Here is a 27,096-nt window from a genome sequence, read left to right on the forward strand (position 1 = left end):
CAGTAGGAGTGGCCGGGGAGCTGGCAGGCTGTTGTGCGTGGATCGTGGATTCCAGCTGGGATATTTCCTGTCAGCAGCAGAAAGCCGAGCAGAGGGATGGCAGAGGACAGCTCCGAAGCGAGCGGCCCCGTTCACCGGCGATGTTTGCCCCACTCTCCGCCGGAGAGACCCGCTGTCGGGGCATCGAAATGGATTCGGCTTAACGTCGGGGGAACGTATTTTTTAACGACGAGACAGACGCTTTGTCGAGATCCCAAATCATTTTTGTACAGACTGAGCCAAGCTGACCCGGAGCTCGACTCTGACAAGGTAACGTTAAATGCTAAGCGACACGAGCTAGGTAGCTTTTCTGTAGGTTATATTAATGTATATCTTTCTCAATATGTACTAGCATTCACCAAGTCGGTTGATTCTCGAATAAGAACGTGCTTGTCAGTTTATTCTATATGTGGAAGTTAGCGTCGTCTTGGTTAACACTCGCCGTAATGTGAGTAGCTACCGTTAGCATGCTATGTTAGCAAGATTCCGACACACACTTGGCAGATTCGCTTTTTTTTTTTTTTTTTTTTTTTTTTTTTGCACTACCTCGCAGTTATCTGAAAGTATATTGTGTATTGTGCATACTCTTCGGATAAAATCATTTCACAGTAGTCGAAAAGTTTTGCTTTTACGGGCGCATTGCACTCGTCGATGTTTCCAGACCTGACAGAAGCCTTATTTTTGCTACCGAACAATACAAAAAGTACGTAACATTTTACAAAAAGAAAAAAAAAATGCGACTGACTTGTGACTTAAATTTAGTGATTATCATAAGAGTGGGTTAAAGAAGGGAAAAACTTGTAATGCATTTATAGCCTAGCATGAATGTGATGACACCAAAAAATGCTTTAAACAAAAAGTAACTTGGGTACTTTCTCCATACAAAGATTTTCTTTTTGTAGTCACATTTTAGTCAAATGCTAAAGCGATGTCTTTTAACTTGACTACATCTAAAATCTAGAGCGATTCAGTGGGTTTCAGGCAATCAGTTGAAAAACCAATTTCTCCGATTTTGCCACAATAGTTCAGAAGAACCGTTATCTATTGGTGTAAAGCTGTTTCAAAGGCTAATATCTAGTTTGAAACCCATTTTAAAGTGGAATTTCAAACTTTTTTTCGTCTTTTTAAAATTAATTAGGTCATTAAAATGTAACTTAGCTGTTGGATTGGAGCAATTTGTAGCTTTATTTGTAGCTATATCTCGTTTAAACATGTTTGATTTGCATTAAAAATATTTAAAATCATTCTACCATCCTTGGCGTTAAAATAGTTTTGAATAAAATCTCGACAGACAGGGAGCAAGTCTTGACAAATTTGGCTTTAAGTGTCTTGAACACTCAAGGGTTTGTTTTCCCTCAGTTCATTTCATTAAGTACTTATTTCAGCTGTATCTTCATTGGGTGCTTTTAAAAAAGATGTTGCAAAATTGCACAGATGCATGGCTTGATGTTGAATGCAGCCTGTTATTTGGCTCCAGTTTCTGCTGCGGTAATCTCTGCACTGGCGGTGAGTCTCTGCTAATTCATTGCCAAGTGGAATGAGGTGCTGCTCACAAGCGAGAGCTTGGGATGGAGCCACTCGATTCCTGAATGGCCTCAATTGTCTAGAAGCAAGCTCCTCTGTTTGTCCATCTGCCACTTTAACAGTAAATGTGTGTGTACCTTAAGGTCCTCAGTCTCTTTCAAATACAGTAGATTACTGTCTGTATATAGAACATGTCCTACTCCTTTTTGTGAGTAATTTTATTGCATCATTTGTTTTTCATCCAATAACTCATTCAAGTATTCTGTTCTAACCTCCATTAAGAGGCTTTTTTGCTTTTTTATTTTCAGATGCAGGCAGTGGGTGCTACACAACAGTCCAATTTTCCTGAATTTGTATTTATTTTACTTAGCTAATTTTCCAGCATTAATACAACTGGACCCCCACTATAATCTTCATATGACTGTCAGGTATGAGGTCGTGGGGCTTGTTATATTTTGACAAATCTCATTAGTCCTGGGCTTGCTAATGGATGGAACGCATAAACTATCTTGAAATGTTGAGTGCATTCCAGAAATCCCTCAAAAGTAAGGGACACTTCAGGAAAAACAGCATTTTTGCATATAGGTGGTACCCTCAGCTACACACTGAAATTTTGCAAATTATCAGAACTTTGTTGCAGATTGATGTCAATGAAAAATGAAACTGGCCAGTCATTGATCTGTTTCAGTTTCAAAAGCAGCTTGTATTTTTTATTATTAATCCATTTTTTTTTTAATGTCCAGTTTTGACCTTCAAGAAACTTGCCCTTGTAGAGGCACTTAAGAAAAAAACAAAAAAAGGGCAGTATATTGTGTTAGGAGATCATGGCTCGTCTCATTTTCCTGCAAATGTCCTAAATGTTGATAATCATTACATGCTTCCGTGAGGAATGGATCGGCAGCATAACTCAGTCCCTTAAGTGTGCATTGTGCTTTAAGACAAATTATCTACCCCAGGCAGTGTAATTTGAATTGACATTCGGTAAAGGAAAGTATCACTTATCACTTGGTCTTCCATTGTGAAACAAAATATGCTTTTGTGAGCCACAACTGAAAAGGAAGCCAAGGTGAGTGAGACCTCTGTCTCGGTATGTGGAGCATTGTGTTTCCTAAGGAAATTAGTTGTTCGGTTTTCAGTCATGCAGTCTGATGTACTTCAACAGGAGTCTAGAGGAGACATGTATTATTCATGTTGTTGACTGGAACTTGCTTTGCACATTGGGATTGACCGTGGAGGAAGTGCTCTCCCATGCGTGGCCATCGCAGCTGACCGTCCTGGTTCTTAATGTCTTTTGAATGTTCCAGAACTAACACATACCTGAATGTGGTGTCAGTGAGTTGTTTTTGTCATTGTCAGTGGACTTGTCAGCCTATAATGACACATTTGGATGGTCATGTCTAGCTGTTGTTGACAAAACTCATCATTTGTCCATTCAGCAAGTTCGGTGTTAAAACCCTTTTGGTTTCAACCCTTATGACAGACTTGTGACAGCACAAGCAGAGATATGCATCAGTTTTTCAAGCTTCCCACCGCAAAATATTCTTGTTCCTTTTTATTTTCATATTCACTTGCTGGCAGAGGTAGCACTCTGCAGCTTATGTGAGAGAAAAGTGGCCATATTTAATGCTAGATTCAAGTTGCATGTCATGCCTGAGTACACTGAAGTGGACACTGGAGTGAGGTTTCAAATTAGGTGTGATTCTAGATTTTTCCTTTATCATCCCAACACAACTCATCAATAAAAGCTGGGCACCTGCAGTTAATCACAAGGTTGTTGAAGTAAACTCAAATGTATCTACAGTTCTCTGTGCATTGTGCCTTTGGTGGCAAATATTTCCCAACTTGTTGCCATAGCAGTACTTAACTGGTTTCCGTCATGATGGCAAAGCTTATTTAAATGTTTATTTATTAAACAGGTGTTTCATTAGTCAATAAAACACTCCTCTCAAATTGTTCTGCAAAATCCACTCCTATTTTTGGCCATGATTCAGTGTCTGTGATTTGAAAAAGCATCTCATTTCAGACTGGATGTAGGATCACATTTGCCCCTGGTCTTTCAAACACAGTATAATTTGGCAATATGTAACCTGATTCCATGCACATACTAAGGGTTTTTTGTTTTTGTTTTTTTAACTACACTAGTTTGCAGTCCAGAGGGATTTGTGGCTTTTTCCCTGCAAGAACGGCACTTTCACTTAGGTGACTACACTACATAGCTGTGTGTGTTCCACTACATAGCTCTGTTCCTCTGTTACATACAAATCTTAACATTGTAGGGGGATCTGTTCCACTACATAGCTATGTAGTGGAACAGATCATCTATGTGAGAGACAGAGGTGAGTGGTATATAAAGTACTACACTGGTGTGAATTTTCCCTTTAGTATCAATTTTTTACCATAGAGCACTAACCGGTAGAGTGGACTTTGTTGTCATCAGTCTGCATGACTCAATCGTCATCTGGAAAACCTGAAAACAGTACATGGTCGTTTTAGACTCTCCAGTTTGTGAGACCTCCACCACAGGAGTAAGTTGCGCTGTCTGCCCTGAATCCATTCCATGTGAAAAGTGATAGAACAAGAGAGAGCTGGGTGTTGAAGAGCTACAGTGTGAAGGGACAGGTCCACTTTTGTCAGTTCAATCAAACCAGCGAAGGAGACATGGCCTTCTCAAGATTATACAGGGGTCCCTCGTTTATTGCAGGAGTTACGTTCTAAAAATAACCTGCGATAAGCGAACTCTGAGTAGTCGTCAGCGCTATTTTTTGCAATTATTGTAGATGTTTTAAGGCTGTAAAACCCCTCACTACACACTTTATACACTTTTCTCAAACAGGCATTAACATTTTCTTTCTTTTCTGTCCTGTGTAAACACCCTGTTTTTTTTCTTCTGGGCAAGAAGATTATAAACAGACACACGCAGAACTCTCCCTTCGCTCACTGCCTCCGGAGGTACGGATGCGGGACCCGCAAAGAATCCAAGTCCTCTCTCGGTGGCCACGGAGCTCTGCGGCTGCGCTCAACATCCGCATCAAAACAGCGAGCGTAGTCTCTGGACCTGTTGCCAGGTTTGGCGCAGCTCCGCACAGCAGACAGGAGGGCGGTGTGAGTGGCCCACTGCTGCGTTTACCGAGCCCGCAGACTCAGTAAGCGCATTGGAGGCAGTGAGAGCCATCGCGGTAATGCCCACCGGTGCTGCGACTGGCCCGCCTGATAAAGACGCGGAACACAATGCGCTGTTTAAAAAAAAAAAAAGCATGCAAAATTGCACTAAAAAAATCTGCAAAACTGCGAGGCCGAGAAAGGTGAACCGCGTTATAGCGAGGGACCACTGAGGAACAGCTTTACTTTAGCCAGAAGACGAAGCTGGAAAAAACTTGTTTTGAAACCAGTTTCTATTTATCAAATTTCAAACTACTGTCAAATATCACTTCCAAATTCTTAACAGCTGGTTTAAAAAAAATAACTAGAACACGGAAGTTTTGAGGCTACAACATGAATGACCAAACACAATAGCCTGTTTTATTGTCCTTCAGATGAAGGAAACATTGTGACAGCCACTACTTTATATCACTGAGACAATTAAATAAAGAAATCAATGCATTACTCCCATTAGTCTTTATAGGCAGACACACTGGTAGATCATTTGCATAACAATGAAAGGACAGGTTGTGCTGGGCTGTAATTGACCCTTAAGGCAACATGTACAAGTAAAAGCAAATGGGGCTAAGAATAGAACCCTGTGGTACTCCACAACAGAGAGGAGCATTCAATGAGGAAAGGTCAGTGATCATAACTGAAAAGCTCCTATTAGCCAAATAGGATTTAAACCACTTGGGTATGGTGCCGTGAATGCTAACAAAATTTCCAGAATGGAATTGTTTTCTAATAAGGACTGTAATTTAAAAACAACCTTTGGTCAAACCTTAGAACAAAATGGCAGATGAGATGCAGTCCTAAAATTGGACAAGACGGAGAAGTTGAGGTATTTTTATTTTGTAAAAGAAGTGTCTGAACTACAACATGTTTAAAAGCAGCTGGACCGCACCCTGAACTGTGACAAGTGTTGATAAAAGTGAGGAGACCTGACAGCATTAGCCACCTGGGAAATCTAATCCCTACAGGGTGTCCTGGATCTTCCCCAGGGCCTTCTAGTTCCTCCCAGTTGGAAGTACCTGGAACACCTGTTTAGGGGTGCATTCTCACCAAATGCCTGAACCACTTCAGCTTGCTCCTTTCAGTGTGAAGAAGCAGCAGCTCTACTCAAGAGTCCCTCACAGATATTCAAGCTTCTCACCCTAAAATCTAAGCTCCTAATCATTTAATGGTAAATTTGAGTTAATCATTTCCACAAATTATGCCAAATTTAAGGTGTTTTTTGTGCCTAAAAACAAATATACGGTGCTTGAAAAAGCAAGTGCAGTTTTTTTCAAAACTATATGCGAGGTACGTCACAATATACATGATTATGGGGAAGATTGAGACAAAAATGCACAAAGAAACTGAGGTAAAAGATTAGGTCGCATACAAAGTCCCTGTACCTTTTAAGTAAAGGGATCTGACAAATCCTTGCCCAGCTTTGGGTAAAATTCTCCACTGTAAGGTTGTCTGATGTCTAGCGGGTGTGCTTTGGAGTTATTTTTTTTTTTTTTAAATGTGTGTGCCTAGCTCAAGTCATAAGTCAGAATCTAATTTTGCATTCATTGCCTCCATGAAATATTTGATATGCAAATTGGGTCACTATTGTTACAGTGGTTCTTCCCCTCTGCTTAAGCCTGGTTCACATGGCAAGATTTTCAAATTGTCTGTAGATTTCCAATACCTGAGAGACCACACACATGGAGATAAAAAATCATAGATCTAACAGGTTTGGTCATACAGTGTGTGATATGCAGCCACATGGTAAAGACAACACACCACACAAGAACAGATTTCACACACAACATTCCCAGGTCAGACGGGAAATCTCGCAAAATCTCTCGAGATTAAACGTGACTTCAGAATAAACAAATGCACTGGACAAGGAAGACACAGCGGAGACAAGTTTGTGGACTATTTATAATGGAGAAAAAAAAATGATACAAAAAGAAAAGGAGTGGAGACAGCGTGACCACCAGACTTTCTGGCAAGTCATAACAGCCGTTTTGATTTTGGATTCCACTCCATGCGACCATCATCTTGCTTTCTGATTGGCTACACATCACATTCAGCAGGCTGTGTGCTTGTGGTCGGGGGACACCACACACACTGGGATATCGGGCTAAGACTGTCCAACATCTTGAATGTCCCAGATTTGCGGGCTGAGCTGTCCCGACGTCCTTTGGAGCAGACTAGAGTGCTCTAAAGCAGTGGTGGGCACTGTTCAGCTAATCCAATAACAAGATAATTATCGAAGCTAATGTTTTTGTTAGCGGATTAGCTTTTCAGATACGTTTTAAAACCATCATCGGACCAATTATCTTCTGATAAATTTAGTTCCAATAACTTTTAGACTAACTTTTTTTTTATTTTTATTTTTTTTATGGGTAGTAACTTGAAAAGTATTTATAATCCCGTTTGCTCCTATGTATTTTGCAGCAGTGAGGTAACTAAGAGGAGCTGAGCTCAGCTCTGCCCCCAGCAGAAAGGGCGTGGCTACCAAACTGCCACAAAAAAAAAATCATTATTCATTAACCCTATACAGTGGTCTAGCGATGAGGCACAGGTCTTGATATGGGAAGCAGGCTTCACTTATGGTTTTGCTTTATAAATTATAATAAAAATTCTTAATAAATATAATTAAGTTTATTTTTAATTTAAAAAATGACATATTTTACAAAAGCACATTTGTAAACACCAACCCATTACATAGATTCGCTTGTGTTGGATTCACTTGTGTTGGTTTTTACATAGAATGAATGAATTAACAAGTCAGTATGAGCGGAGGTGTAGTTTACCCATAATCCCTTTGGGCGTCTGTGTGTTAATGTTCAAATCTTAGAATTAGTGCATTATTTTAAAATTAACAGATATGTTATATATCACTTTGTACATTTTAAGAGTTTACATTAATGTAGTTATTCTATCTGGAATAATTTTATTTATGAAGCAAGACCATAATTCAAACCTGCTTTCCATTTCAAGACCTCTGCCTCATCGCTGGACCACTGTGGCCTGCCAGGGTAAATGACGCTTTCCTACAGCAGGGGGCAGACCGCACAAAGACAGAAGCGCTGGCTCATTGGCTGTTTGGGTTTGTGATTGCTGTTGATTCTGTTAGAAGCTTTGGTGGTGTTTAAACTGAAAATCAGCTTATTAGTAGCTGAGAGTGTATGGGAGATAAAATTGAAAGTTATCGGTTAGCTGTAGTTTCCGATAAGTTTTTAGGCGGTTTAGCGTTAAAAAAAAGATAGCTGATTACCAGTTATCGAAGCTAACGTTTTGGTTAACTGTGCCCACCGCTGCTCTTAATGCACCACACACGGCAGGAAAATTTGATAAGATTATCTTTAGCGTCACCACGGGGCGTTCCTAAGATTGTCGGAAGGGGAAGATTGGGTCCAATATCAACCTAAATATGTTGGCGTGTGAACCAGGCATTAGACTACCCATCTGCCAAACTTGGCTAGTTTGGGCCAGAGTGCCTTGGCAATGCACTATAGCAACAAATGTTGGGATGGACAATCAGTGCTCTCTTCTGCATCCCGTGTCTATACTTTAGGTGGTTAGGGGAACTTAAACCATGAGATGTAAAGTCCTGACGATGTTGAGGTACACAAAAGAAAATGTGTCAAATTTTTGGCTCAAATCTGTGTGTCAGAGCAAAGAATATGCTCTGGCAAGAAGAGCGCTGAAACTTCAGGGATTATGACATCAAGTCCTAACTAATGAATATGCATAAAGTTTCATGCTTTAGGCAAAAAAAAGTAATGCATAATTACTTTCCCTCTCTGCTTCAGTAACAGTCATGTGACTCAGATGATCTGCAACTTTTTTCTGGTCTGTTTGTGCAGGGTGTTGTGCTCCAGTTGCTGTGAAAGCTGAGCAGTCTTTGATAGTCATTTCATTGTTTCAGCATGACCATATTGGAAATGTTATGCAAAGGGCATGCATGTAAACTTGCAGTAATGGAACATGCCATTGCCATAGTGACTAATAATCTATTGTTAGAAATCTGCCATGTGAAATTCTGCACCGAATCGCTCCACATCTACAGCATGTAAACATGAATGGTTTCATGCAAAGTTCTGGGTACACCCGTGTAGTTCTCAAAGGCCACATGTTGCAACTTGCATTAGTGAACTAAATGCTGTCTTTCTGTGCTGATGTCTCTCTACTGCACAAAACCATATTGGACCTTGTACTTAAAGGGTGGGCCATCCTGGTATTTCTTGTGAGAAGCTTGTGTACCTTTTAAGAAGGAACCATAAGGTTATTATTCTGAACTTCCTTCTGCTGTTAAGATCCACAAGTATTAATTTTGTTTGCCTTGACTTTTAAGCCGTCTTCACATCTATTCATAAGGCTTTTGTTTGATAGGGAATGTACATAAGGCTGTGCAGTAGTTTCATATTTTGGAAGTTGAAACTAAACATTTAACATGCCAGACTGTGGTGAAGGCACCTTCTGGTGGTTGTTGCAGATGATTCTTTGCTGAAGCAAATCATTTTATGAGGTCTTGAAAATGCAATAAAAGGAAAACTTGAATGTTAGACGTTAGTTGGGTTTCCATTACCCTCCAAGCTGCCCAATTTGAGGTTGTGAATTGAAAATCCGCTTAATGTAAAATCCTCTTAAATGTCACAAAGGTTTTACACTCACACAGCGTGGTTTTTCCAAGTAATTCGAAAAAGTCACAAGTTCACAAAACTGCAGTGGAAACATTTTCTGCTGTTACAGATCACGTGACACAGAAAGTCACATGGTATGTTTGTACAGAGGAAGAGACTGTTCTTTCAAATTCATTCATCTCATAAGGTTTACAAAGTTCAAAGAAATGACAATATTTATATACTTACCCTTCTGCTGCCATGACTATTGCAGTTTGTGTGCGTGAGCCTTGCTGGAATGACAGTTATTGCAAGAGGACAATTCCTAATGGAAATACTGTCATTTCATGATAATATCTTGTAGACATTCTGAAAATATTGCTTAACTTTTGCACAGCTAAAAAGAGGGGTTTTGTTGTTGTTGTTTGTTTTTTGTTGTTTTGTTTGACGCACTACCAAAATGTAATGAACAAACCTTTTGTGATGTTGCAGTTTAACTTCACTGTGTGGCGTGTTGGTGGCACGGTGGCTTCGTGGTTAGCACCGATGCCTCACAACAAGAAGGTTGTGGGATCGCTTCCTGCCCTTTCGGTGTGAAGTTTACATGGTGTCCCCCTGTCTGTGTGGATTTCCTCCAGGCACTCCGGTTTCCTCCCACAATTTAAAAAAAAAAAAAAAAACCTGCTTATTTAGGGTCTGCTCCTTTCTCTCCCCCTGACCAAGACAGTGCCTCCACATCTGGAGTTGCTCCCCAGACGCTGGACTGTGGCTGCCCACTGCTTCTAGTAGTTGGATTGTGTATAACTGTAATTAGGATGGGTTAAATGCAAAGGACAAATTTTGCTGTATGTATGCCTACAATGACAATAAAGGAGCTATATATATTATATATTGCTTATGCAAAACTGTGTGTATGTGTGCATGTGCGCACACACATGCAAAAATATTTAATCTCCATGCTCGTCAACATCTGGTTTGTCCTTGCAGCTATGGCAAGAGGGGAAAAATTAAAAAAAATTAAATGGCACAAACAACTGTGACATGTCTCTGACAGCCAGTGGTGTCGGCATTCTACGTCATCTGCTTATTCAAAACAAGAGAAAATTAAGTTTATTATCTGCCACACACTGCCAACGTGAATCCAGCAGAAGGGTTAAATATGCTAGCTGTGTAGGTCCTACTGGTCAAGTCTACAAAATTCATCTCGTCGTAGTCCTGCTGCACTTTTGTCCTTGCAGGAAGTTGTATTTCAGGCTGACACGGTGTGTGCCAATAGGCCAGTTTTCACCTCAGGAACCTATGAGCCGTTTTTTGTAGTCTGACCTGTGCGTTACACGTCTCAACAGCTCCACTTTCCTGTAGTTGGAACAATGCGTCTTTATCTCATTAACTTGACTAGCTGATGCCTTATTCACACCCTGTCGTATATTTGGGCAAACTTTGCATTCTACAAAGAAGCTTCGACACGGTCATCATCTTTGTTTTTGTTTGTTCCTTGTGACCACCTACTAACTGCAGCAGTTACAACAACCTTTTTCCACTTAGTGAGAGGCAGTTTTTATTTTAATGCCTCACTGCCTCCACCCCTGTGTTTGTTGCCCAGTGTTTCCCAGCCTGGGCCCCCGGAGACGTAGCAGCTTGCGCTTAATTAAAAACACTGTCCTCTTTGTGTACTTTGGTCTACATCAGAGCCCCCCCCCAATCAGTTCTATACTATAATCAGTACTATAAAGGACCAGTTCCTGAGGGTTTATTATTATTTTATGTATTTATTTTTGAAAGTATTCACAACAGGTTAGTAAGCAACACTCTGTTCTCTAGTAGAGAAACGTCAGGGCTATGCACTTTAGTAGGTCTCTCTTTTTGTAAGGGGTGCAAAAGACAGTTATGCACAGGTAAAGAGATTTGTATGTGGATGTGCAAGAACTTAGTACATGCTGGATAAATGGTCAAGTGAAACATGCCTTCTGCTCTTGTACAACGAGTTCATTGCATTCAAAGGTGAAGATGAGGGACAAATGAGCTGAATTTGGTTTGTTCTCATTTTTTCATTTGGCCTGATCATTAGGTTTGTGTAGGCCCACCTGAACATGTGCTTAAAATTCACTGAGGAGGGAAATGTAAAGAAACTGACACAGGTCAATGAGACCAGAATAGAATTCCACAGGGCTGCAGCGGGATATTTCTGCCGAGAAAAGGAGGTTGATCAGCCACCAGGGTTCACAGATTCATTATAAAAGAATGCAATGGGAGCCTCATTATTGGAGGAATTAATGGCTTTTAAGTTAAAATTCTCTCTGGATTTGTGAAAAGGAACAACCACTGATTGCGCACGTGTTTGTCAGTATGCTTGATTTTGGTCCTCAGTGTAAATGATGTTGATAGTTGAAGACTAGTCCTCTAGCAATTTAATCAACTGATGTGAAGTCAAATGTCCTGTTGGATTTTGAGGATTAGTATGCAAAATGCTTCAGGGCTTTCCTCCACTCTGGAGTACTTTTACTAAATGAGCTGCACATTTGGATCTCTTTTCTCAGGTGTGATTGTTTGAATTTGCTCAGATACTTTGTCGTATCGGCTATAAGGTCTCGCCAGGCATGGCTAATTGTATTATAACACAGGGTGCTTTCTTATGGTTTGCTCAATGGATTCAGTCTGACGTTACAAATCATTTTCTCTTCTGTTCTAATTGTTTTAGCCTTCCGGTGCCCCATGAGACAAAGACTGTCTAATCGCAGTACTTGCAGAAATAGGGGAATACCCAGTGGTTGTAAAGGAGTCGGATCAGACCCAAAGCCCATGAAAATAGTGAAGTGATATCCCAAAGCTGCTGCTTCCATGTCGGTGTCCTGTGAAAGATGACCTCACAGGAGGTGACTTCAATTGTCGTCCCTTGAGTCTTAATCGGAAATGTTGAGGGGATTTCACATCAGGTCTCAATTGTCTCGCCTTCATGGAGCAGATGGACATTTTGCCCAGACTCGAACGAGATGATGTGTGTATCGGGGGTTCAAAAGTGGAAAAACAAAAGCTTTCAGGCGAATTGAAGAAAGTGGAAAAAACAATAACGGAGTGAAGCAGAGATGAACCTAATTTCTTTCTTTCCTTCCTTCCTTCATGTCAGGATGAAACTGGTGCCTATCTCATTGACAGAGACCCTGCATACTTTGGGCCAGTGCTGAACTACTTGAGGCACGGCAAACTGGTGCTCAACAGGGACTTGGCAGAGGAAGGTAATTTTTGCTGTTGAACATTACATCTATCTACACTTAAATACTCTCCAAAATCACAATATTTTGTTATGAGGAACGACTGTAGAAATGGTGGAAATTCATTGTAGTTTGAAATCTTACGGTCAATGTTTTTACATTTTTGGCAGAAAATATTGACTTGGGATATTGTGCCAATATTGCTATTGCACCTGAAATTTTCTAAAAAAAAAAAAAAAAAGAAAAAAAAAAAGAAACTCAATACTTGTTATGAAACTACAATATTATGTATAGCTTAATTGAAACAGCAAATGTGACTTGGGGATTTTGGTCTTTGAAGTTACAATTTTGAGTTAAATTAAGTATTCAGCCTTATGCAGAGGTGTATATCAGTTGTTTGCTTTTTGTTTTTCTCTCCACAAAATTTACTTCACAATGAAGAAGTAGTAATTGTAAAATCTGGTTACAGGAGGTCAAAGTTTCATTCTGCTCTCAGTTGAAATGGGTAACTACAGATTTCTGATTTGGAAATGGGGAAAAAATATTTTAATGAAACTGGTGGATTCCCCACTACTGTTGTAACTAACTGTTACTATTGACAACTGATGCTGTGCACCTGTATGAGGGTTGGCTTACCTGTTCAGTTCATATCCAGCAAAACTCAAAATTTTCATGTCTCCAGATTTAATCCTGAGGTCTTGCCAGCTGGATCGCTACATTTCCATTTTTCTTTGGGCTTTTGTTGGGGGTTTGGGGGGGTTACTTTCACTCAGAACTGAAGGTCTAGCACATTTTTATTTTTTTTTTACTCCATGAAGCTAACACTATCATATGTAGTTAGAAGTGCACTTTTGAGTCTTGAATGGGATGCTTGGAAGCTGACTTTCCCAGTGTGTTATGGCATCTTGTCACAATTTTTACCCAGGCGGTTAAGAATTCATTATTTATTTGCTTTCCTCAGAGAAGGGGACATGATCATATTGGTGATACAAGATTCTTCATCCTTTATTTTAATACTATGGAACAAAACTACCGTGTTGGCGTGTGTGTGTGTGTGTGTGGGGGGGGGGGGGTCAAAGAGACTGCAGGTTTAACTTTGTCAATTAGGTATTACAAATGTAGCATGTCTACTCAAGCAATCATTTATGTTCACTTTGAACAAAATGTCAATAGAAACAGTTTGGTTTAAAGAAAAAATGACTGTTTAATACGAAATGACTCAACTATCTCAAAACATCCAACATAGGTGCCGTTATATCCAGCTAATCGTGATGTTTTGTAGCAGCACATTCTTTCTTCTGTCACTGTTAGGTGTGCTAGAAGAAGCTGAGTTCTACAACATCACATCATTAATAAAGCTCATCAAGGACAAAATTGGGGAACGTGACTGCAAAACTACACAGGTGAGATTTTTTTCATTTGCCTCTGAGTCGCTGAACTTTATTTACAGTACATGCTGACAGCCTTTCTCTTCATGTCTCTGTCATGCATGTCTACTTCCTTACAGATTCCAGTTAAACATGTGTACCGGGTCCTACAGTGCCAGGAGGAAGAGCTGACGCAAATGGTGTCCACCATGTCTGATGGCTGGAAGTTTGAACAGGTATAAGTTCTTCTTTGAAGGTCACAGCTCGAATCTGCTTTTCATGTGCTTCATGTACCACGCTCTGCTTGCACTGACCCAGAAAGTCCAATCCTCAATATTGGAAATGGCTGAAAAGCCAAATCACATCTTTCTAAATGTCTGCTTTCATGATCCGAGCATACCATCTGTGCTCTGATTGGTTGTTGCAGCTTGTCAGTATAGGTTACGGGCGGGCCCACCAGTCAGAGTTTCTGCTGATTGTGTCAAGGGAGGTGAAGGGAGAGGAGTCTGCTTTGCCAAACAGCGGAGAGGTGTGTCCCACAACTTTCTGTCCACGGGCTGGTCACTGCATGGTCCCCGTGTTGTTCGTACACACACCCCGTTGGCCATTGTTTGTCTCAAGTCGACACATAGTTGTTGGTCTTTTTTTGTGTGTGTGTGTGTGTGTGTGTTCATTTGTGTTGCTTGCTCACTAGTGAGGCTATGAGAACATGCTATTCACAAATCATTCACAGTGCCTGAGGCCATCCACAGTAGGCTGTTTGGGAGCTATGTTCAAAAGCACTGCTAGTTCAGAGTTGAACATATTCAGAACAGTTTTGTTTTTCTCTTCTCATCAGGTACTTTTGCCTCAGAGTTGGATGTAAATCGACATGTCGAGAATGGATGCCTTTTGTTAGCTTGTGTGTAGATGAAACTCATGCTGCATCGCATGTTGATGGTAGAAAAACCACACGGATTGTTATAGCAATACTGTGTCATCACTTTTGGCAGTCCTTTTTCAGTGTTAATGAAGATGACCGTCTACTTAGTGTTTTGCATAGTTATATAAAAATGGGAAGCTCTTACTCTGGCAGTTCTTTTAAAAAGTCAACTTTTTGTGAAACTACAGTAATTTCTCTTTGTAATATCACAGAAATTATTCATGTTTACTTGATTAAAACCAGGTGACTTTGCATTTCATTAGTTCCATCTCTTGCTGCCCGTCTTCTCTCATCATTCAAAATAAAACGTGGTTTGTCAGTCGCTGCAGCAGAATTTTTTTTTTGCAGTTGCTTCAATGAGAGGATTTATCCTCTCATTGAAAACAATGAAACATCTGGTTTACCATCTGCCGCCTACAGCAACATATGAATGCAGTATAGCATTTTTTTTTTCCTGGTTAAAAAAAAAAACATATTTGGGTTTTTGAGTGTGCATTTTGTGTGTGAATTTCAGTCGAGCGATCATCTGAGCTCCCATTAGAGTTGAATTCTCACTAAGCTTCTTAACACAAATCAGATGGGGAAACGCCGAGAAATAATCCTTACATAATGCTTCCCGCTTGGTAGTGACCCTGGAGGGAAGAGCGTAAGTGACATTCTGTTTGACTCGTTTGACACTGGGAGTTTAAACAGCTTGGTGTTTGACTCTTCAGCACTGTGATGAATGGAAGCTGTGGTAGCTTTTGTGATTATTTTGGTCTTTTTGCTGCAATGGCGTGAGAAGTATTGCCTAATGAGTCTCTGGCAGAAGTGGTTAATGAGGCATGTTTGAACATGCACACCTGGGTACAGATCTACATGTAGCCTGCAGTGTGCACACACACAGACTGAACATTCAAAAGGGAAAGTGGTTATACTGGAAAAGTGCTGCTGTTTTTAGAAAGCTTTTAAAGTGTGCTCTTTTTTTCTTTCTTGTTTTTAAATTTTGTGCATCTGTTTTAGATCTCCGCAATCATGTCCTAATCTTGTGTTCTTTCTTTAGACTGACTTAAACTAATTTATTCTCTGGAATTTTCTTGCATTGCCATTTTTCCCGAGCAAAACGTGGTTTGAGTGACACACAACACACTTCTAAAGGCCCACTCACATGAGCATGCCTTTGATTCATGCAGTTGCACGACCTGTGTTGTGCTGGAGAATAAACTCTTCTTTAACGGGTGCAGACAGGACGCCAGAGGGGTGCCGGTGCATGCTATTGCGCACAGAAAATTTTGAAATGTTCAAAAAAATCTTTCACGCACAAACGTCGTGCTATGTGGCGTGATGTAATCTCCAACACTGCGTGCAGCTCGTCAAGTGGAGTAAAAAAAAAAAAAAAAAAAGTGAACTGAGCGAGTGGTGACATCAGCAGATCGCATCAGAGCGCAACTCGTCTGAAGGTTTATAATGAGGTTAAATCTGTTATAAACATATTTAACAGCTGCACACAAGAAGGAAAGAACACGCAACAAATGTAAACATGACAAATAATTACCTTTTTTGATGGCTCAAAATGCTTTCTGCAGGTAGTTAGTCGTGCACGCACGCGAATGGCACCGGCTGCAGCCTCCTCTGTGATTCAGGCTGCGATTAGAGCTGTTTTCGACGGCCAATTTGCAGAAAAAAATGATTAATCAGTCATGAAATAATTTTATATATGCAGCATACAGTGCAGAGCACCTGTCAGACAGTAGAACAAAGAACGGCGTCCAGCTGGGAACACAGCGCATGGGATCATCACGACTACGTTCGTGCTATTGCGTGAATCACAGGCATGCTCCTGTCAGTGCACCTTAAGTCTGAAAATTTGTGGTAGTGGAATAGAATACAAATTAGAATGCAAATTAGAGCATGATGTTCATAAGTCACTGACACGTATTGGTCACGTAATTTGACATTGGAACCTTTGGAGAAAATTCTACACACACGTATCTGGTTATAACTGACAGTCAGATTCCTTCTTAGTCACAATGATTTAAAAGAAAAAAGTGGTGTCAGTGTATTTGTATGATTTTAGCACTTTGCTGTAATTTACTTTTAAAATATTCACCATTTTAAATTTGTTTTTCAGCTCTGCATGTTTGTAGTTGAGTCTTCACTTTCTACCCGTGACAGTCAACTTCTCATCTTTTTATCTATTGCATCTATTTATTAAACGCCAATTAACATTTTTATTTCAGTGCCATTACTTTTCTGAGGTCCTGTTCAGTATTCTGTCACTTTTAACTTTAATCTTAACAATGTTAGTAGGCTTCTCTGTTTTTAATAATCATTCTGGAGTTCTGTACTAAGTCTGGATACCCCTTGGAAAACTGCAGTTTGTTAAAATGTATTTTATCACATTTAAAAGGATAGATTCAAGTTTGTAGGTGAGTTAGAAAATAACATTTAATCTTAGAGAAATCAAATCTCTTAAAAAAAAAAAAAAAGACATAAAATAATGGTTTCATAAATACACACAACTTTCAATATAACACAGCTAAATTAGACTTTTTTTTAGAAAAATTGGAGGTAGATATGAAAACATTTCTAAATCCTTGAGCACAGAAAAATATTGCTCACATTTTTGTTTCATTTGGTTATGTTGTGTAGAGATTTTGGTTTCACTGAGATTAAAGAGCACTTTTATAAAACTGGTGTTTGTGTTAAGGCTGTTTTTAATTTTGATTTGCCATCTTAAAATGCACTCATTTGCCCACGGGTGCCCATAATTTTGCATACTATTTGTTTATGAGAATCATAAGAACAGTTTTATTTACTGCAAACAATTTTATTTTGCTCTTGTAATTGCTTTTGTAGAATAAATTGTGCGTTGTCTGCATGTTGAGCTCTGATCCATCTTTCAAAGTAAACAATGGTGGTCTCGCACCCACAACATGCTGAATTGAAGGTTAATCAGTGAGCTTTGATACTCCACCATATTTCATGATACCCTAACTATAATCTGTTGTAACAACAACAACAAAAAGGTTGTAGGTGTGTGTGTATGTACACACACAAAAAGGATAAGTCATAACGGTGTTAGCTGCTCATGTTATTGGTGAGGTTTGCACTGTTTTGTCCAGAATTCTCAGAAAAATGTCCAGATTCCTTTATTTTAATTGCAGTAATGTAGGTTCTGTATTGGTGGATTTGCTGTCATTTTTTTTTTTCTCCGCTGCTTTAAACCTTGTGTCGTGTCCAGCAGTAGCTGAAATATTCCTTTTTAAGATGTCAAAAGCTAATTTGTGCCCTGTCCTCTGCTCCAGCTGGTCAGCATAGGCTCTTCTTACAACTATGGAAACGAAGACCAAGCTGAGTTCCTGTGTGTAGTCTCCAAGGAGCTGCACAATCAATCATATGGGACAAACACAGAGCCCAGTGAGAAGGCTAAGGTGAGTGTGTGTATGCGAAGAGCCCGGAAAAATAGACTGACTAACTGCCTATGCAGGATTTAAACACAAAGCATTTATGAAAATGATGCCTTTGAACACTCCCCCGCAGTTTATTAATGGTAAACCTCTGAAGAAGCACACTATGGAATATGTTTCTACAATCAATCTGAGAAAATGATTTACTCTTACATTCCCTAAATTCTAATAATTCAAAACATTTGAACCTTGTTCTGCAATATGCTTTTTATTGGGTTGATTCAGTTGCTGTTCCCTCTTTAAAAGAGAAATGGATGTTTGGCTCTTTCCAGGGCCACCAGATCAATACAGGATGGATTCAATTCCAAAGCTTGAGACCCAATACTATAAGTGCAATTTATTTATATTGCGCCAAATCACAACATACGTCGCTCTAAGGCTTTCACATGAGTAAGGTCTAACCTTACCCACCCCATGAGCATGCACATTGGTAACAGTGGCAAGGAAAAACTCCCTCAGGCATTTTTTAAATTACAGGAAGAAACCTCAAGCAGACCAGACTCAGTGGGGTGACAATCTGCTTTGGCCATACTAACAATAACAGAGCAAACCACAACAAAGAACTGGCACACATGTAAAGGCAGAATTGTTGCAGCTAAGCAGCCATGCACATATAGAGTCTTGTAATTGCAATGACCAGTGGCTCCAAAGACATTCAAACAGTGAGCGGAGTCTCAGAAAATGGACTGTTTGCTGAGTCAGTGATCAAAACTACAGAATTTGTTTCTGGAAGAAACAACGCTGTAATTTGTCATTCATTTTCAGTAATTTATGTAATTTTAAAGCTATATCTGGCAAATGAGTATGGAATTGATCCTGATTGAAAGGCGACCCTGGATAACTTGCATGCTTATTTTCACTTGTTTCATTGTTGTTGTGTTTTTTTTTTTTTTTATTGTGCAGAGACTAAATGCAGTTAATCCTAATTCCCTCTGAGTACAACCCAGTAGATTTATTTTTTTATCCTCAGTTCTCTCTTCTAACATTACACCTCCATTCATTTCTGTTATTTTACAACATGCCTTTCTTGTCTTCTTCTGTGCTGTCTGCATGCTGCATGTTGCTCAGAGCGAGGACGAAGAGACGGATTATGAAATGAATGACTCTGATTAAGGTTGAGCACTTATGACTCACTGGTGAGCGCTCAACTGCTGGTAGCCCCTGCACCGCACATCCCCAATTTGTCCTCTCCTGGTTCCACGCCTCTGAGGCAGTTTACACGACTGAAGCTTTTCCACATCGGTTTTCAGAGATGACTCTTGTTAAAGAGAGATCTCCATCCAGCGCAGAGTGGTGGTCATTTTAGAAACGAGCTTTGGAATGCCCATTACAGAGTCTGTGAGCAAAAAGTACATGAAAAGCCAATTTGTTCTTACTCGCGCTGGTTAAATACGGGCTTGAACTGGATGCTGTTTTTTAAAACAAATGGGGAAAGCGCAGCATGTTTCAGTCGTGTAAATAAGGTCCTTGTCATAGTCATTGTTTTAGTAGCAGGCATGTTAAATCATCAGTTTCTGTGTTTTGACTCGTTCCTCATTCAAGGACATTAAAAGACACTGAGTGGAGAGGGACGGCAGCTCAGGCTGTTTCATCAGCAAAAGTAGTCATAATGTTGCAGGGAGTGCAGTGATGTGTAGAAATAATTGCTTGTTAAATAGAAAATGCTTAGAGTGCATAGTTTAGCCAAGGGTCAAGGGGCCCTTCATTAACCCTGGCACATATTTCAACTCTTTAACCTCCAGACCTACAAACCACAGGTTCCTGGTCCTCAAGGACCACTAACCTACAAATTTTCTATCCCTGTTTCCTCTACCCACAGTTCATTAGCTCAGCTGTGTGTTATTAGCTGAGCAGACCTGAATGAGCATAAGGGAGAGACAGAACATTGTGAAGGTCAGGGTTCCTGGAGCAACAGACTTGGGAACCACTGCTGTAAACAAATATGAAAGCCTATACCAACAGTAGCGATCAACCAGTTTTCAACTCAATTTTTTTATTTATTTATTTTTATATATAAAAGTGTCAAATCACAACAAAAGTTATCTCAAGACATATGCATGAGCAAGGTTTAAACCTTACCCGCCCTGTGATCAATCATATTACTGACAGGTGAAAGGGGAAAAACTCCATTGGATGGTTTTTGGTTACTGGAAGAAACCTCAAGCAGATCAGGTTCAGTGGGGGTGGCCATCTGCTTTGGCCATACTAACAATAACAAAATGGTGTAACAAGGAATTGTCAAACATGCAGAGACGGAAACATTGCAGCTAAGCAACCATATATAGTGACAATGACCAGTGAGCTGAAAGGATATCCCAAAGGTGAAGACCAGAGTCCCAGCCACACTATTTAATCGGTGATTGCATCAATGCTCAGTCTTAACCCCAGCCTAAATGTTGTTGCTGCTGCACCCCCCCCCCACCCCACCCCCCACACACACACAAGGTGCTCTACATCCCACAAGGACATTGAGGTTCCATTTGTTTTTAGCCTTGTCAATATTCAGAACTGAGTCATCTGTTTTTTCCACTTACCAGCATTTTGTTTTATTGCTAGATTAAATAATTGAATTTCAAAGATTTTGCGGGAATGACATGAGACGGGCAATGAAATATCAAACATTATTGGTATCAGCCTGTGAAAAGCCTTGTCAGTTGATCCCTAAAGCACAGACATGTCACTTAAATGTATTTTAAGGAGATCAGAGTTACCCACATTCAAATGAATGCCAAATTATTAATTAATAGTAATAATTCAGTGCATCCAAAAAGTATTCAGAGCTTTTTTCCGCATTTTATCTTACAGCCATATTTGAAAATGGATGAAATTCATTTTTCCTCAAAATTCTACACACAATACCCCATAATGTCAACAAAAAAACACGTTTGCAAATTTATTAAAAAATAAACTAAGGAATCACATGTACATAAGTATTCACAGCCTTTGCCAAGAAGCTCAAAATTGAGCTCAGGTGCATCCTGTTTCCACTGATCATCTTTGAGATGTTTCTATAGGTGGTGGAGTCCCCCTGGGGAAAATTCAGTTATTTGATAGTGCATGTCAGAACACAAACCAAGCATCAAGTCAAAGGAATTGTCTGTAGACCTCCGAGACAGGATTGGCTCAAATCTGGGTAAGGGTATGGAAACATTTCTGTGCTTTGAAGGTCCCAATGAGCACAGTGGCCTCCATCATCCATAAATGGAAGAAGTTCAGATCTACCAGGACTCTTCCTAGATTTGGCTGCCCGTCTAAACTGAGTGATCGGGGGAGAAGGGTCTTAGTCAGGGAGGTGACCAAGAACCCAATGGCCACTCTGTCAGAGCTACAGCATTCCTCTGTGGAGAGAGAACCTTCCAGAAGGACAACCATCTCTGCAGCAATCCACCAATCAGGCCTGTATGGTGGAGTGGTCAAACGGAAGCCACTCCTGAGTAAAAGGCACATGGCAGCCCACCTGGAGTTTGCCAAAAAGCACCGAAGAACTCTCAGACCATGAGAAACAAAATTCTCTTGTCTGACGAGACAAAGATTGAACTCTTTGGTGTGAATGACAGCTATCATGTTTGGAAGGAAACCAGGCACCATCCCTACAGTGAAGCCTGGTGGTGGCAGCATCATGCTGTGGGGATGTTTTTCAGCAGCAGGAACTGGGAGACTAGTCAGAATTGAAGGAAAGCTGAATGCAGCAATGTTCAGAGATATCCTAGATGAAAATCTGCTCTTGACCTCAGACTGAGGCCACTGTTCATCTTTCAGCAGGACAGTGACCTTAAGCACACAGCCAAGATATCAAAGGAGTGACATCAGGACAACTCTGTGAATGTCCTTGAGTGGCCCAACCAGAGCGCAGATGCCCCCATCCAACCTAATGGAGCTTGAGAGGTGCTGCAAAGACGAATGGGCAAAACTGCCCAAAGATAGGTGCACCAAGCTTGTGGCATCACATTCAAGAAGAATTGCTGCCAAAGTTGCATCAAGAAAGTATTAAGGATACGTGAATAAGTATATAAGTGAATACTTTATATACATGTGATTTCTTGGTGTTTTTAATAAATTTATAAACATTTCAAAAAACCTTTTTTTCACATTATGGGGTGCTGTGAGCAGAATTTTGAGGGGAAGACATTAACTTAATCTATTTTGGAATAAGGCTGTAATGTAATGTGTGAAACAAGTGAAGCGCTGTGAATAGTGGATGCACTGTATTTTAAGTTTTCCTACCCTATGAATGTTTCTGCCCTATAGAATTCCCGTGCGTGCGTGTGTGCGCGCACACCATCCATTTCTTGGTTGTTAATTGAATACTTCAGTTACTCCTACCAGGGACTGCTCTGCTACGAGTTACTTTGGGGTTCCTGCAGTCTTTTGTTCATGAGGAATTGACAAAAAAACAAAATGAAACATGTGAATACAATGTGCTTGATTGGTCCCTGGATTCAGATCCAGGTTCTTGGCCTACATCCCATTTTTGAGTTAAATGAAATATTCAGACTAATCTGGTGATTGACCAAAAGACAAATTACACTTGGTGTATGTGTGTTTTATATAATAATCAAACAATAATTATGGAATCACCGGCCTCGGAGGATGTTCATTCAGTTGTTTAATTTTGTAGAAAAAAAAGCAGATCACAGACATGACACAAAACTAAAGTCATTTCAAATGGCAACTTTCTGGCTTTAAGAAACATAAGAAATCAGGAAAAATAATTGTGGCAGTCAGTAACGGTTACTTTTTTGACCAAGCAGAGGGAAAAAATATGGAATCACTCAATTCTGAGGAATAAACTATGGAATCACCCTGTAAATTTTCATCCCCAAAACTAACACCTGCATCAAATCAGATCTGCTCGTTAGTCTGCATCTAAAAAGGAGTGATCACACCTTGGAGAGCTTTTGCACCAAGTGGACTGACATGAATCATGGCTCCAACATGAGAGATGTCAGTTGAAACAAAGGAGAGGATTATCAAACTCTTAAGAGGGTAAATCATCACGCAATGTTGCAAAAGATGTTGGTTGTTCACAGTCAACTGTGTCTAAACTCTGTACCAAATACAAACATGGGAAGGTTGTTAAAGGCAAACATACTGGTAGACCAAGGAAGACATCAAAGCGTCAAGACAGAAAACTTAAAGCACTATGTCTCAAAAATCTAAAATGCACAACAAAACAAATGAGGAACAAATGGGAGGAAACTGGAGTCAACGTCTGTGACCGAACTGTAAGAAACCACCTAAAGGAAATGGGATTTACATACAGAAAAGCTAAACAAAAGCCATCATTAACACCTAAACAGAAAAAAACAAGGTTACAATGGGCTAAGGAAAAGCAATTGTGGACTGTGGATGACTGGATGAAAGTCATATTCAGTGATGAATCTCGAATCTGCATTGGCCAAGGTGATGATGCTGGAACATTTGTTTGGTGCCGTTCCAATGAGATTTATAAAGATGACTGCCTGAAGAGAACATGTAAATTTCCACAGTCATTGATGATATGGGGCTGCATGTCAGGTAAAGGCACTGGGGAGATGGCTGTCATTACATCATCAATAAATGCACAAGTTTACGTTGATATTTTGGACACTTTTCTTATCCCATCAATTGAAATGATGTTTGGGGATGATATCATTTTTCAGAAAACATTCCTTGCAAAAAGACACATAGGGTCAATGTCATGGCCTGCAAATAGTCCGGATCTTAATCCAATTGAAAATCTTTGGAAGTTGAAGAAAATGGTCCATGACAAGGCTCCAACCTGCAAAGCTGATCTGGCAACAGCAAGCAGAGAAAGTTGGAGCCAGATTGATGAAGAGTACTGTTTGTCACTCATTAAGTCCATGCCTCAGAGTCTGCAAGCTGTTATAAAAGCCAGAGGTGGTGCAACAAAATACTAGTGATGTGTTGGAGCGTTCTTTTGTTTTTCATGATTCTATAATTTTTTCCTCAGAATTAAGTGATTCCATTTTTTTTTTTTTCCCCCCCTCTGCTTGGTCTAAAAAAGTAACCATTACTGACTGCCACAATTGTTTTCCTGATTTCTTATAGTGTTTCTTAAAGCCAGAAAGTTGCCATTTGAAATGATTTTAGTTTTGTCATGTCTGTGATCTGCTTTTTTTTCTACAAAATTAAACAACTGATTGAACATCCTCCGAGGCCGGTGATTCCATAATTTTTGCCAGGGGTTGTGTATATATAGTTTAAAAAGCTTGGTGAAGAGGAAAAACTCAAGTCCCAATGAAGTACAAGTTGCACTCCCCCATATTATCAGCTCTTTAATTTGTGATTTGTGTGCATTCTTATAATGTACTTTTTTATTATTGGCATGTATTCTTTTATTATTTTATTTTGATTCATGGGAAAATCCTATAGAAATAGACATTATTATTAATTACAAATGTGTAATAAATCCCCCCAATGGTCAGTGAGGTATTTTTGTTTAACCCCTTGAATTAAAACAAAGTCTACACTACAAAAGACAAAAATATTATAATACGAATAATAATAATAATAGTCAGTGTCCCTGGATGAATGCGTTGACTGTCGCAGCAAGGATTTACCCATTTAAAATAACTTTTTTTATATATATATTTCCACAGATTCTTCAAGAAAGGGGATCCCGGATGTGAAGAGGACTCAGTATTATGAGCTCCAGGTGTTATGGCGCAAACATATCATCTTTGTGAAAGACTTTTGGCACAGTGGAAATTTAAATGGGGGCGTACACGTAATTTGGTTTTCCTCCGTTTTCATTTTTATTTCTGGATGTAAATAAGTGTTTTGACTATTTGTGCCTGTTTGTTTAAACTGGACCTTTTGAATTGGCAACAGTTTTTTGTTTTGAATGAAAGTAAAGAACTGTAATCAGAAAATGTTTTATACTATAAAATCTGGCCCTCATTGTGTGAGGCCAAGGATTCACTCAGGGCCGTCTATTTGAGTTCATTCTTATATCTTCTAACTCATGGATCTTAAGGGATCAATTAAGGCCTTTATCTGAAAATATCGAACACAATATCATTTCATTGAACTAATATAAGAAGGGAATTTGCTTTAGTTGGTCAAATTACGCATGATTTTAATGGTAAACTGTAAACCCACTTGAAATATTCTAATGTTTTTGCTGATGTTTGTGGTCATGAGGATCTCTGATCTAACATTTTGTCACATGCTTTTAAGGACGTATCTTCCTGATTCATAAATATCAGCGACTAGTCGTGGAAAAAGGGAACATAAATTACATGCTAATTAGCGTTCTATTAAGTTTTAGCAGTGACAGTTGTGAGAAGTAACCTCTGCCTCTTCTTGGGACAGTATGAAAACTTGACGTTAATGAAAGTATCAGTCATTTGTGGAATTTCCTTTGCCTAATATAGCAAAATTACAAAGCGTAAGAGTTCTGTAGCATTCCCTAAGCTAAATGTGTTGCAAGTTACTTGTGGCACGACCTTTTGTTTTAACCTGTCAAAGTAATCAGTGAGTCAATATATTGATCGGTGACCTAGTGAAAGCTGCAGTCACAGCCGTAGCACACTGACATGCCTGCGCCTAAATCAAGTAATTGCATTTACCAGAATAACACAAACTACTCCTTGTATATAGTTTTTTTTTTTTTTTTTTTTTTTTATAGCCAAGACTTTGTTTTGCTTATTGCAGGTATAACTGGGTGGGGTTATGTTTCATGTTTGCGAAGCCCCAAAGTTCTCTGTATACACATGAATTAAAAAAACAAACAAAAAAAAAAACAAACTCCCCCAGCTAGAGGTACAAGTTAGGTCTGAAACAGATCATTTTATGCTTCTGTGACGTAAGTCACAATTTATCCTTCCTCTGTGAGACACCTACTAAGCCGGTTTGTGCTCTAATGCTGCATTCGATGTACTTTGGAAGTGAGAAGTTGGAACTCAAAATTACATCACTTTCGACCTCTTGTACTTCTGATAAGTGTTCAAATTCTGAAGTCGGGGTTTGAAACCTTTTCTGAGTTACAGAGTAGGAATTCCAATTTGTGGCTTTTTCTTTCCCCATGTTTGTCGGAATTCAGAAATTCCCAGTTTCCATTGAATGCAACACCGACATTCACCCTTCACTGTTCTGCTTCCCCCTCCCTTTGAGGAAGCAGTGGGGCAAGCAACAGTTTCTCTCCATTTAAAGCAACAGACACAAAAAAAATTGGTAGTTTCGTTGAGACCTGAAAATTATGGGTATTGGGGGTGGGGTGGGGGGGGTCACATCAGTATCTACGGGTTGTTTGTTGGCTTCAAATTTCTCAACAGGTTAGACAGCGGGCCGCCTAATTGATCTTGCCGACTGGTTTTATATGGTCCAATACCATTACTAACATAGCAAAGTATGCGTTTGTAGCTTCAGCTAACACATTGTTTTAACTTTTTTTTATTTTTACACTTTTTCAGAGCCCACTGCATCTTTAGAAATCTACACGTTAACTGACAAATGTTTTACAGTTTCGTTTAACTAAACGGGTGTCCTAGAACAACCATTTGTAGTCATGAAAAACTTCCTAGAGACAACTGTGTCTATTTATAGTGCATGTTAGAGGGGAGCTCTTTCTTTTGAGGGGAAGTGTTTTTTGTCAGGGAGGTTTAGAGGCCAAGTTTGAAGATGGTGAAATAATGTGTTGCTATCTATAGTGTTTTATTTGTTTGTTGTTTTTTTGTTTTTTTTTTGTTTTTTTTTTTTGCATTGAAATACATTAGCCTACAAGTTGACTATTGATGCATAACTGTTAAAACTGTATGATTTGTACACTGTATTAAAACAAAATACAACTTCCATTAGAAGTTGTTTGTACTGGATCCTTAAATGAAAATCTTGACA

General features: G+C 39.5%; 1 protein-coding gene across 2 annotated transcripts; it reads left to right on the forward strand.

The window, feature by feature from the left end:
• Nucleotides 1-27,096, forward strand: kctd5b (potassium channel tetramerization domain containing 5b). Of its 2 annotated transcripts, XM_034193976.1 has the most exons (7): nucleotides 1-309; nucleotides 12,433-12,541; nucleotides 13,829-13,920; nucleotides 14,025-14,120; nucleotides 14,312-14,413; nucleotides 18,094-18,219; nucleotides 24,858-27,096. In XM_034193976.1, the coding sequence occupies exons 1-7, from the start codon at nucleotides 97-99 to the stop codon at nucleotides 24,885-24,887; spliced, it is 768 nt and encodes a 255-aa protein (XP_034049867.1). In that variant the 5' UTR covers nucleotides 1-96; the 3' UTR covers nucleotides 24,888-27,096. The 2 variants fall into 2 exon arrangements, with proteins under 2 accessions (XP_034049867.1, XP_034049868.1); XM_034193977.1 differs by lacking the exon at nucleotides 14,312-14,413.

The sequence above is a fragment of the Thalassophryne amazonica genome, chromosome 18 (assembly GCF_902500255.1).
Source record: "Thalassophryne amazonica chromosome 18, fThaAma1.1, whole genome shotgun sequence".
Taxonomy (NCBI): Eukaryota; Metazoa; Chordata; class Actinopteri; order Batrachoidiformes; family Batrachoididae; genus Thalassophryne; species Thalassophryne amazonica.